Here is a 13,741-nt window from a genome sequence, read left to right as displayed (position 1 = left end):
GAACCCATATGTGAATCTTTAATTATAAAAATTAATTATTTAATTTACAAACTAACATATAAATTTTTAATAAAACTAACACATCGCAGAATTGGTGCTACTGGGCTCCAAATATGGAGCCTGGAACCCATATGTGAACATTTTAATTATAAAATTTTAATTATTTAATTCACAAACAAACATATAAAATTATAAAACTAACATGTAATTAATGTTGTTTAATTTACAATGAACGACATGGAGGTGCCCCCTATTCATCCCGGACCTTTTAGCGATGAGCTACTCTCGTTATAGGGCGACCATAGGTCAGCCCACATATGGGAGGGTGAGTTAGTGACCCAGACTCTCCGCACTAGGAGAGTGGATGACATGTGGGACTTTCTGCATGACAGAGTTCTCCATGCCCATGTAGTCGCGCGCATGCGGGACACTTGTTTCCACAGGATGATTGAGATCGGGCGTCTGCAGCTCGATTGGTCTTTGATCACGGCCCTGATAGAGCGGTGGAGACCGGAGACGCACACTTTCCACCTGCCCATTGGCGAGGCCACCGTCACACTGCAGGACGTGGAGGTTTTATATGGTCTGCCCGTTGATGGAAACCCCGTTTCTTTGCCGCCTCGCATGAGAGAGATGACACGTGTGCAGTACCTGGACATGCTGCAGCAGCTCACTGCTTTCCGGCCAAAGGATGAGACTGTACTGCATGGGGCCAGTCGTTTTCCGTTGACGACTATTCGACTGTGGTTGGAGGCATTGCATCCTCAAATCGATGATGATACACTGGATTATCATGTTGACCGGTATACGAGGTTGCTGCTACTGCTGTTGTTTGGAGGGGTCTTGTTCCCGAACACTTCGGGGAACCTAGTCAGCTTGAGATTTCTTCATCATCTTGAGCGGCTAGATGATTTACCCAGTACAGCTGGGGCTCTGCTGTTCTCGCCTACTTGTACAGATGCATGTGCTGGGAGAGCATGGGCACCCAGTGTGAGGTTTCTGGATTCTTGCCGCTACTACACGTGACAACATATTCGAATACTCTATTCATTTTAACATACCTAGTAAAATATATCTTACATTTGACGTCAAGTTTTTATGTTAGGTTTGGGCCTGAGAGCGATTTCTGCAGTTCCAGCCACCTCTACCACCATTAGTTACGGTTGTACCACCGGAGTTGCTCCCTCTAGATAGGAGGTGGGTACTCCGACGGGGACATACGCGCGAGAATGAGGCTCAGCATAATCTCTCCTTGTGCAGAGATATATTGGATTTGCTGGATGGCGCACAAGTAAATGTATATCTAAGTTTACTTGTCATTGCTTCAAACACAAGTTGCGTATACTGACGTTTTCTGTTCTTCCTTAATAGTTCATCTGGACGCCATACAGCGACGCGGTGATAGCTGGCTTGCCCGATTATTGCTCGGCCGGCCGACTTATGTGGGGCTCTTCCGTCCCATTGTTCTGCCTTGATATTGTGGAGCATCATACCGAGCGGGTACTTCGCCAGTTTGGCAGGCCGCAGCTCGTACCGACAACGCCCACCTGGGAGACCACACATTACCAGCAGGATGATCGTACTAGGGTGGATGACTATTATTTGGCATGGCTACAAGATCAGATATTTACTTGGGACCAGCGATTAGAGCTGATTCCGCTCTCCCCCTTCACCGAGTCGGCAGGATACTGAGCATGATTATATGCCCTGGTACCGCGACGTTACCTGAATTTTCATCGGGAACCCCAATCATCGAGCTGGCGGTCGGTACGTTCCATACGCCGGGAGGCACGAGGCACTGGTATGTTATTTGGTATTCTTACTTATAACTGTGATATAGCGTTCTGTAATTTATATTTTACATGTTGTGCAGGCTATTGGTCTACATTTAGTCCACCAGTTGGGACTGCAGATGCAGCAGCATGCCGGCAATCCTGCGGTCGCTTTGCAGGAGTATGGCATGCAGGTTACAGAGCTGGCTGCCCGGACACTACATCGAGCCAGAGAAGATGAGCGCTTAGATCAGGTCCCTGCTTATATGGCACCAGAGCACTACCATCGGGGTAGGCTTGTTCCACGCGCGAGGGGACGAAGAGGCAGGGCTGTCCCACGAGGCAGGGGTGCCCCACGGGGTCGTGGGGGCCGGCGAGGAGGTGGTCCCCAACAAGGGGGCGTTGAGGCACCTGTTGAGGATGTTGGAGCTGATCTGCCGGGTTACCTCCCTCAGCCAGACGAGCATCCTAGCAGCATGTCGTTGTATAGCCTTCAGCTGGCGCTGACTCCAGTAGCATCGCAGGTGACCCCGTCAGATCCATTGTTAATCACGGGCATGAGCATTACCGAAGATTGGGAGTAGTTCTTTTCAGGCCCATCGACCACTGCTGAGGATCGGCCGACCCGAGATGTGGATGGTGGGCGTCGGCTGAGTTTTGGCTCATCGTCAACGGGTGATGTGGATCTTTCATAGGCGCAGGTATGTTTGTATTACTATTAAATTTTAATTTGTTTTTATCTCATTGATTCGCCATAAATAACTTTATAATTTCTTATTAAGGCTTCATCCCAGTCCGTCACGGAGGCCACTTTGTGCGATTCTGAGCAGGACCCTACGGATGCTTATATTTAGGAGCCCGACGAGACCATGGTAAGAATTTTTTTTGACTTAACACGTACATTACTAATATATATTTTCATATACTGAGGTGACTTATTGTTTTGTAGGTTGCTGATGGACCGATGGCCCCTTCTACCGATCCTGCCAGCACTACTAACGATCATGCTGCAGCGCATCCTCAGATAAAGAGGCGACGTGATGAGGATGATCCTGATAGCGTATCTGGGCGGGAAGGGATGCGCCTCAGTCCAGCAGCTGCATCGAAGCACACAGGCTGTGGGACACATTGATTTTCTTTTTTTTGTATTTTATGTACATTATGTAAATAATAACAATAATTTTTTATGCTTACATAATATGCGCGTTATGTTTTTATTACCCCGTTTCTTCTTTATTTTAATACTACAACACAAACACAAACATAGAAACTTAACATAACTTAAATTCAGTACAACTAATGAAAACACATGACATGGGAAACATAAAGATATACTACTACACTCAACGCATACATGTCATTGTTTAGTCACCACCGCCTAGTATTCTCTGCTCCAACCACTTAAATTTTTCTTCCAGCTTATTTTTTTCTTCTTCCACCTCTTTGAGTTTTTCCTTCAACTCTGCAACTTCTCGTTTGTATTCTCGTTCATATTCCCACCGTTTTTTGGTCAAATCATGAAGATACTGCAAAGAATCTTTGTAGTATTCCTGCTGACAGGGTTCATCAATCCATACCTCAAAATTGCAAACAGGTTCGTTGGGAACCCTATAGAACTTGTTCACACACATCCAGTAGCGGCGTCCAACTTCACCATCATCCTAATAGTCTTTCATCATGCATTTTTTGCCGCACTCGCACCTTGGTACATAAAGGCGTTCAGACATTTGTTAAAGCATAAAAAATAAAACCTTGCTTTTATGGATAGTTTTGCTATTGGTTATTGTTAAGCGCAGAAAATAACTAGAATGCGCCCGTTATTTATAGGTAAGACAACACACAAAATATAGTATTTAACCGCGCAATATTTAATTATATATTCACGCAAACCGTAGTATTTAACCGCGCTATGCTTGGCGTGTTAAATATTTTTTTTGACACGAAACAGCTTTTTCGTAGTCGTGCAGCTTTTCAGATTGACAAGACAACACACAAAACGTAGTATTCAACCGCGCTATATATATTCACACAAAACGTAGTATTTAACCGCGCTATATTTGGCGTGTGAAATATTTTTTTCTGAAACGAAACAGCTTTTTCGCAGTCGGGCAGCTTTTCAGATTGACAAGACAACACATAAAATGTAGTATTTAACCGCGCTATATATATTCACTTATTTATCAAACATCTTCCTCCTCTAACAATGTAGTTTTCTAATAATTTTAGAGTGAAACTCGAAAGTAAACGTTAAAATTTTTTATTTTTTAATCCAATACTATTTTTGATTACATGAACGGGAGGGAGAAATTCATTAATTTACTCAACTGAAAAAAATTAAATATCAAAAAAATGTAACAATGTTGTGGAAACATAATTTTATTTGATACATTTTGCAACATAAACAAGTACAAACACTTATTACAAAAAATATTACGAAAACAAAACACTAGGTGTATCCTTGATAGTTGGGTACATTAGACGAACTTGCACCAGGAGCTGGATTACCACCGCCACCCAAACCAGCTGAAGGACATTTACGACGGTCGTGTCCTGCACATTTACGCGCATAAACGGTATCACCAACATCCATTTGGTTATGTATACGCGTTCTCTTTTGCACTTGTAGCTTGCGCAAATAATCCTTGTTACACAGCATTTTAAAAGGTTCCAGCTGCCAATAATGCTTAGCACCCAGTGGCTGCAACTGTCCACTATATGTGTTTATGTATGCAGCAACACTGTATTGCCTATCAACATAGTTGGTTACCCCTAAACCTGTTTTTTGAAAGCACTTCATGGCATGTGAGCACGACATGTGGTAGATGGTCCATTTCTCACATGAACACAACCTGCTGGCTTCATTTACGGTGTGTAGATTATTCCCCTGGTATTGATGGATAGCGGTGCGAACTTAAAAAATACCCCGGTCGTGATCATACTGTAAATATGAATGCCAATGTGCTCGCCTCCTGTATTTCTCAAATCTTCTCATCGGTATTGGCATAAATTCAACACCCCTGTCCATCAGTTCCGATGCACCTCTATGCCTTTCAACAAACCTCTCCGCCATCTGTTTGAATGTCATCCGGACCATGACAGTGACAGGCAATCCACGTGCAGACTTCAATAACTCGTTGAATGACTCCGACACATTTGTAGTCAGGGCTCCCCACCGTCTGCCACCATTAGTATGCAATGTCCACTTGTGAAGCTCATGTCGCATCAACCAATTATAGGCTCTTTCGTCTAACTGCCAGATCGATTCCATGCGCCTCCCGAATTTGCACTACTGGTGCTCAGTTGCAGCCATCCACATTAAATCATGCAAGTCCTTGTTGGGATATTTCTTCTGGAAATCGTCCTTCAGGTGCCTCACACAGTAACAGTGGTATGCATAGGGTTCTTGCCATTTAGGCAAATGCTGTACATAACTTAAAATACCGCCACGCCAATTAGATATTAGACAAATACCTGAACGTTGTTTGACAACATGCAACTTCAAGTGGTTCAAAAATAGCGTCCACGTCTCTTCGCTTTCATTGGCACAAATGGCAAAAGCTAGTTGAAATATTTTTCCATTGGCATCTACTGCAACGGCGATCAACAACTTAATATCATACTTTCCATAGACATGAGTACCGTCTATGGAAATTACCGGACGGCAATGCACAAAACCATCAATTGCTGGTTTAAATGCCCAGAACACGTATCTGAATATATATTCCGGTATTCCTGGACACCGCTCATGCTTCCATTCAACAACAGTGCAGCCATGTACCTGGGTAGAGATGAAAATGACTTATCCCAGACACCATAAATAATTTTAAATGCACGTTTGCACCCGAGATATGCCTTTCTTTTAGTAATAATACACCCATATTCCTGGTGGACAGATGTAATACACTCTTTGATCTTGTACCTAATGGACACTTCCAAGTGTGTAATCAAGACAAGAGAAATCAAGTCAACATCCAAGTTGAAGTGATTCTCATTGAATGTGTCCATTTCACAAATGTGGGTGCTAATATATTTACCCATTTTCCACAATCCTGTTTCCTTCTTGCTCGCACGCAGCATCCAGTTACAACCCATAAAGTATCTACGGCATATTCATTCAGTTGCTTCTTTGGAGTATTTATGTGTTAATGGAGCACTAGTTGTTTGGTCATATAATCGGGACTAACTTAGAATGGGCGACTCTCAATAATGGTTCTAGTATGTTCAAGAATTAAGGTGTGGTGCCTAAGGTTTTATTGGGTTAGTTGTGTGGTTGAGGATTTAGTTTTCAACTGAGTGTGAAAGATACTTGGAGTATTTCTATGTTATCACCGGGTCTGTAGTGCAGTGTTAGAGAAATAGAAGGAACAATGTCAGATTCGCAGAAGGTCTCATCGGAGCGGACGTATCAGTTAGAGGTACTATTAAGTTCATGAAAGGGTATAAAATGGCTTATGGGTATTGAGACGACATGGTCTTGTGATATGGGGATCACTCTATACCTTCGGAGTTGACTCCCATACCATCATCTCATGACACTCTTTTACGTTGTACATTTTACAAGCCCTGGATAGGCGAGCTTTATCGGAAAATACATGCCCTTTGCCAGCACCGTTGGTCTAGACTCATCCCACATTGTTGACCGAATTTCGTCAAGATCTCTTATGAGGGCATCCACATCTAGCATACTTGGCAAATTATCAAGGTAGGAAATATGCCTTGAATGAAACGGGATGTGGGACTCGTACACTCTTGGTCTAACGGGAGGTGGAGGAGCATGCTCCCTCGTCAGCTCAGGTTCGACATTCGCTTCCTCCTCATCATCACCCTCGTCAGGGAAGGGTGTGTCATCTCCAGACTCATCGGCATTGTTATCATAATCACTATTATCTTCCTGACTCTGCGCATCTTCCAAATCACGAGTAAATATGTCATCTACGGGCAACTGAGTGAGGTCAAGAACATCAAGCTGCTCGTTTTCACTACACAAACAACAAAATGATAAGCTACTCAAATTGATAAATACTTTATATATAGCTATATCACTTCACTTACAAGTCGTACTGTGTTGACATTCCATGATGGACATTTTTCTGTTGGTGATGACTCCCGGATGGACCACCGTGATCCAACACGCCAAAACTACGCATATTCCAACTGGGCGTGGGGTCATAACTTGTAAAATTCATATCTGGACGGTACCCCCTGTGGAATATATGAGTGTTAATACAAATTCAATTCAAGAAAAAATAAACATCGTAACACAAAGGAAAATTGAAGTTTACCAGTCGTCTTGTGGATTATGTAAAGTAGGAGAGAAATTATTTCCTCACTCCTCGTGCCCGCTGAGATAAGTTTAGATCCGGCCAAACTCTTTCAGCCGGAACCTGTTGGGCTAAAACTGCTCCAGAATAACCACCCGATGATTGAGGGTTATCCTTGCTTTGCGCAACCTCATTATTGCGAACGTCTTCAGCCTTGACGTACATTTCCAACAATTTTATCACAATAAATTCCCTGTATTCATCCGGAAACCCCAAAAAAATCTCTCAGAGTTTCATCGTCTTCGATGTTAAACTCAGCATAACAAGCAACCCCTTGCGGAGTCACAGAATACGAATATCTTCCGGTTATTTTAAGATTCACCGAATGTTGCTCAATCTCATTTTATTGCATAACAACGATACCAGTCTATCGTACTCCATTGTAAGTGGCAACTTAACATGACTCTGTGGAGATAAACTATAGCTTACTGAGTTATTCGCCACCACAAGCTCCCCCCCCTCCCCCCCCCCCCACCCCCACCTCCAATATAAGAAACCCTTACTTTTCGCTCTTCAGACATTATGAAAAAAGCTTGAGAATTTAACAACAAGAAAAATTTATCACGAAGTTGGAGTATTTCTGAATGATAATTCTCAAAACCCTTAACGCCTTTATGTAATGCAATGCCCAATCCGGGGGGTCAAATTTTTGGAAGTAAAACGCGGTTTAAAAGGGCGTTTTACATATTTGAATTATTGTTATGTCAGTTAAGCGCAGAAGAGTTATTGGTGGGCCCACTAAACATGTAAAGCGCGGTTTAATACCACGTTTTATATAAAACGCGGTATTGAGCTGCGCTTTATATAACAGTCTTATCAGCTACTATGTAAATCACGGTTTGTTACAACGTTTTATATAAAATACGGTAAGAGCCGTGCTTTACCTTAACGTCCCAAACGGCCGTTAAGGTAAAACGCGCTTCATAACCGCGTTTTATATAAAAATGTAACTTTTTTTTTACACTTAAAAAAGTGTTTTGAGTCCAAAAGAACCACATTTAGGTTCCGGACTCAACCTTAACCACAACTCGCCTGCTAATTCTTTCATATCAGTTAGTCGGATTTTCACAACTTGCCTGCTAATTCTTTCACATCAGCCAGTCAAACTTTCACTTAATTTTACTCGAGCTTTGTCTAACATCTTGATCATGGGTAAAAAGGGATCGAAGAGATAGCTGGTTTTTTTAAATATTCTTGCAGACTTATTAATTGTTAAGTTCAAGACCACCTTGAAATATATGATTGATGATCCATAATGATATTGAATTTAGTGGTAGGATACCTGAACAAGGACAAATAAGAGGTTCACATAAGGAGATATAAACGCCAATAAAAGTGACAGTAAAATATTACATAGGAGCGTCGATTATAGTTTATAATGAGTTTATATTCTATCTATTGATAGTGTAAAGATTGACCGACAACATATAACTCTTATATCAAGCCTGATGTGGTAACATGACGAATAGAGTAATAGCCTACTATCACAAGATAAAATACACATATACTACAAATATTTACAGTTTTAGTGTATATAATTTAAACTCTTTCATTATTTAAGATTGATAAAAAGATCTAAGAGACTTAAACACATCATATTAATTATTTAACATTCTGTACCAAAATGAAAGATGCAGTAAACAAGGTGCAATGCCACCATAACATGTTTACAAAAGCTAAAAAACTTTATAACCAGTGTGCATATAATAACTAATTATTCTGGTGATCTGGGAATTTCTTGAGCAGCATCTAAGCATAATCAGGATGCCTTGATCTTCGGCTGTGATGGAAGCAACTGCACAAGTCAAATAAAACATCTCAGTACAAGGAGATATGCTTCGCCGAAGCAGGGTTCGTACTTGTGACGTACACATAACTCATCTGTCACGCGCTGCGCACTTAACACTTCAACAAAGCTCTAGGGTGGACCCCTTTATAACTTCTAAACTTTCATTATTAATCATCTCTACTTAAAATTTTCTTAGAAACATAGGTGATGAAAAGAAGATGAACGTAAAACTTGTCGTAGGAATTAATGCATACCTGATAACATGAGATCAGTGAGCTCACGAATCCAAAGGCTCCCGTTACACGAGGAGTGACTTTCTTGGGTGCCAATTGAAGCAATCCAACAGCTACCACTATATCCATCCCTGCCTTAATCAGGGCTAGAGATCTCTCATTTGACTTCTGAACCTTACTCTGATATTGCTCATTCTGCAATGAAAGATTCACCAAACATCAAAATATGAAGAACAATCTCCACGCACAAAATTTTCAACCTAAGTGCACAAAATTTTCAACCTAAGTGCACAATGCTTGAAATGGCCAAACCTTATGCTTATCAGTATTTTTTAGTTCCTTTTCCAGCTTTTTCAGTGATCCTGAAAGCCTTCCAAGTTCCCCAATCTGGAATAACAACGAATTTTAGGAGCAATAGCAATAAATCCAATTTGAGGGAAGATAACATGCTATACAACTGACCTCCACCAAGGTGGTACAAATTGAGGAGCCCATCCAACAAAAGAGAGAGATCCTGCCAATTAACTCTGTGCGTTCCTTGTTCTGTATTAAACAAAGGAAAGAATGTAAGGATATTTCCCCCCTTCAGTATCTTTCATAATAACTTCAGGACTAATGATACAAAGTAATTCGATACCTTGTAAATGCCTGTCCTTCCAAGCCAGACAATTTGATCCAGAAACAAGAAGGTTGATAATAATGCATTTTTTGACTGAAATCGACATGTATTGTTAGAAAGGAAATACAAGAATTAACAAGAAACCGAAAGGACAAAATACGGATATGTACCTTTCCCAACAAAATGAGTGGAAGTGGGGTTCCTGGGGCATTTGGGCTAATAAGAGCGTGCAGATCGTTGATAAACTATAGTAGAATAAGATGTCATATGAACCTCCAAATGAGAATACAAAACAGAAATTTTGATACCCGTAAAATAGACCATGTTATCATGAATATTCATTAAATTCTCAATCCTGACCTTGAAAAGACGGAATACTTTCCTTGCTAAACTAGTTGATTTGTCAACATTTTGGGCAGTGCCAGGCTGTCCATCACTCAGGAATTTTGAACCATATTGTATAGCCCTGCATATCTTGTCCCTTGCCTCTGCTTTGTTCAAATACAAGACTGCAAGCGCAAGCTCCGCTCGGGCGACATCTAAGGTGCTCATTTTACTCTAAGGATACTGCAAAATGATAAGAACACATGGTTGAAGCATAACACTGTTAATATCTCTCATCAACCCAGAGTATTTGCTTTGTTACTTAAAAAAAAGAAGGACTATTAGATGAGCTCCCCACGATATGTTTATGGTTCCTGGGTTTCCAGGCAACTCCATGCATGTGTTCATTCCATCAGTTGCATGTTTTCTTTCAAGAACGAGAACATGAAGTTCACAAGGTTTGCAGGAGAGTGTTACAGGGTTAACCAACTTGACGACTCAAATATAGGAACGGTAACCTGCTTGAACATGTCTAGATGATGATAAATAACACACTAAAATCGTGACTATAACAGAAAAATATATACTCAAATGACACTATTAACCGAGATCATCTGAGAAGCATGTGACCAGAATTAAGGAAAGAAAGCTGACTGCGGGAGAAAGAGGAAGAAGTAGTATTACAATGCTATATGTTTACAGAGAAGTATATTCATCTTAAATTAGACCAAAACAAGGGAAGAAAAGCACATTCTATAAACCAGCAGAGGTCACTATATAGTATTATTAAGTGTGAGGGGGGTAGCATATGCAATAAATCTAAGAGCCTAAGTCAAGATTACTGATATGGTAATAACGATGAGCCAACTGGGAAAAAGCTAGTTTTAGGTGCCCTGGACCTTCAACATTTCCCTTTTGCATCAAGCAGAAAATACCATTTTGCCCACACCAAAAATCTTTAGCGTGCATACAGTATGGATGAAGAACCATCCATCTTAAAATATTTGGAAAGTCCACGCAGAAATGTGGCTCATTGCTGTCTTTATTGTGAGCTCACTCTCTTTTTCCATTTGTTCACAAGAGTCAGTTTTCACAATATAGTAACTCGGGCAAATTGAATGGGAGCCTTGGAGCAACGGTAAAGTTGTCTCCGTGTGACCTATAGGTCACGGGTTCGAACCGTGAAAGTATCCACTAATGCTTGCATTAGGGTAGACTGTCTACATCATACCCTTGGGGTCCGGCCCTTCCCCCTGACCCTGTGTGAATGCGGATGCTTTGTACACCAGACTGCCCTTTTTAACAACTCTAGCAAATTGTGTATCAAGTTTTTCTTTCACATTGGTCAACCCATTAATTTGTTTATTAACAAAACTATGGGTCCTACTATTCTCTTATCTTTCTTTCCCTCTCTCTCCGCACCTTTTACAACTGCGTCTGTGCAGGTTCAGAGGCACTCAAGTTGCAACGTGAAAATAATAATTATTACAAATAATATCTCACAGATCAATCTGCTTCACTTATCATCTAGTATCACATTACACCCCCAACCCCCACACCCCCCAAATCCAAGAAATCTAATTTAATCCATAATGTTGTGTTTGTCCCAAGGGGCCAGAGTTCTGTGCATCGGGTTGCCATTGTTACATCTTAAACAAGCAGCCCCAGAACATAAATTAAATTTGAATGAATCTACCACAAGCTTGACTTCCCTTAAAACATACTCATTCCTCTTCAATTCACCCAGCTAACACACTTACCTAATACACTTGAGCTCATCCCAACTATAGCATATCATTTCCAGTACAAGTCGTCAAAACCAAAACCATGAGATGATAGTGAACGGTCAAATTTCAGATAAATGACCATCTTTACCTCAGATATCCATAAACACAGGAAAATAATCTTAATTCCAATTAAATCAAGTGAACCCTAGAAAGTAAATACAAGAAAACTCAACTAAAAACTATATAAAGATTCAAGCTTTTGATAGGCAAAAGATCAAATTCTATACATTTGACCATATTTACCTCAGATACTAAATAAACACCAACACAAACATTAATTTAAATAAAATCAAATGAACCCCACAAAGTAGATACAAGAAAATTCACCAAAAAATTACATAAAGATTCAAGCTTTTGATAGGCAAAAGGTCAAATTCCATATGTTTGACCATCTTTACCTCATAAATACATAATATTAATTTCAATTAACCAAAGTGAACTAAATACAAGAAAATTTCACTAAAAACTACATAAGATTCAATAGCTTTTGATAGGCAAAACGTCAAATTCCATATATTTGTCCACCAAATAAATAAACACCAACACCAACATTAATTTCAATTAACCAACGTGAATCCCAGAAAGTAGATTCAGCTAAAAACTACATAAAGATCCAAGCTTTTGATAAGTAAAATAAAACCCAAGAATCAAAGATTCAACAGCTCCCCTAAAAAAAACTGACTACAGAATTTACCCCAGAAAACAAGAATCTTTGTAACTGAGATCAAAGATGAAGAAAAGGCCAAGTTTAAAGGGAAAGAAAACAGAATATTTACAGCATAAAGTAGCATACCAAATGAGGAGAAATAGTCCAAAGCAGAAGGCTGGGGTTCGTCAATTTTGAACAGGAAAATACACATGTAAGCAGGTAAGTATAAATATTTAGAAGGAGAGAGAGAGCTTACTGGGGTTTGTGCCACAGCTCTTTTGCCTCGAAGTTCTCAATTCCTTTATCTCTCATGCGAAATAAATAGTAGTCGTACAAATGTAGAATTGCTGTGTCTGAACTGTTCCTCTTATAATCTTGTAATCTTGTTCCCATGATTTGATTGATAGAAAGGGTAAGATTGGGAGACAATTTTTGATAAGGGCTTGGTTGGTCCTCTCTTTTTCCTTTTTATATGTATTTTAAAAAAAAATTGAATCGGATTGTGCATAAGTATAATAACTTTGCCGATTGAGATTTAGGTTTGTTTGTTTGCACTTAATGAAAGCCTTAATCATCATTCAGATCTCAAATATTAAGTGTGTTTGATTTTAAAGCTCGAAACTTGATAATTTTGATCTTAATTTTTAAGTGTGTTTTTTTTACTTCATAACCACGTAATGGGTCTGAATAGGTTTGTATGATTAAGATCTATAACCAAGACTTAATTTTATTAAGATGCTATCATCCACAATTATTACTAACTGCCGTCACCGCCTACCATTATCAGCTACCACCACCACCATCCTCAATCATAGCCGCCACCACTACCACCACCCACAACCATCATTCTCAATCATAACCACACACTCACACAACTCAACTACCACAACCAACCACCCCATCACCATCAATAACCATAGCGGAAATCACCCATTATAAACTACCACCACCTATCATCACCTTCCTCAATCCCCCCCCCCCCCCTCCCATTTATTAACTATCATCACCCACCATTATCCTCTACCATAATCGCTATCGCTACCATTCACCACTAGCTACTACCTGAAACCACCACCTTCAACCAAAATCACCACCAACCACTGCCTCTAGCCGGCATTCACATGCACCTCCATTAGCTATTACCACCATCAATTACCACATACATACAGATATACATATATATATATATATATATATATATATATATATATATATATATATATATATATATATGTATATATATATAC

The 13,741-nt window shown here is 40.1% G+C and overlaps 1 protein-coding gene across 2 annotated transcripts; it reads right to left on the bottom strand.

The window, feature by feature from the left end:
* Positions 8,625-12,856, bottom strand: LOC109223407 (peroxisomal membrane protein 11C). 2 transcript variants are annotated; one of them, XM_019387703.1, is made up of 8 exons: positions 12,751-12,856; positions 10,095-10,301; positions 9,905-9,979; positions 9,753-9,827; positions 9,578-9,658; positions 9,428-9,502; positions 9,137-9,310; positions 8,625-8,888 (listed from the first exon to the last, which is right to left on the bottom strand). In XM_019387703.1, exons 2-8 carry the CDS (start codon positions 10,284-10,286, stop codon positions 8,853-8,855), a joined length of 708 nt encoding a protein of 235 aa, XP_019243248.1. In that variant the 5' UTR covers positions 10,287-10,301; positions 12,751-12,856; the 3' UTR covers positions 8,625-8,852. The 2 variants fall into 2 exon arrangements, with proteins under 2 accessions (XP_019243248.1, XP_019243249.1); XM_019387704.1 differs by lacking the exon at positions 12,751-12,856 and adding an exon at positions 12,639-12,740.

Source organism: Nicotiana attenuata, chromosome 3 (genome assembly GCF_001879085.1).
Source record: "Nicotiana attenuata strain UT chromosome 3, NIATTr2, whole genome shotgun sequence".
Lineage (NCBI taxonomy): Eukaryota > Viridiplantae > Streptophyta > Magnoliopsida > Solanales > Solanaceae > Nicotiana > Nicotiana attenuata.
Note: the sequence above shows the minus strand (reverse complement) of the source record. Positions and strands in the feature narration are given on the sequence as shown.

Excerpts from the sequence above, each read along its gene's own strand:
- LOC109223407 (XM_019387703.1), bottom strand. The coding sequence starts at position 10,286 with ATGAGCACCTTAGATGTCGCCCGAGCGGAGCTTGCGCTTGCAGTCTTG. Across the intron at positions 9,659-9,752 it reads GAAGGACAGGCATTTACAAG|AACAAGGAACGCACAGAGTT; the intron begins GTATCGAATTAC and ends TGTTTAATACAG. Across the intron at positions 9,311-9,427 it reads AAAATACTGATAAGCATAAG|AATGAGCAATATCAGAGTAA; the intron begins GTTTGGCCATTT and ends CTTTCATTGCAG.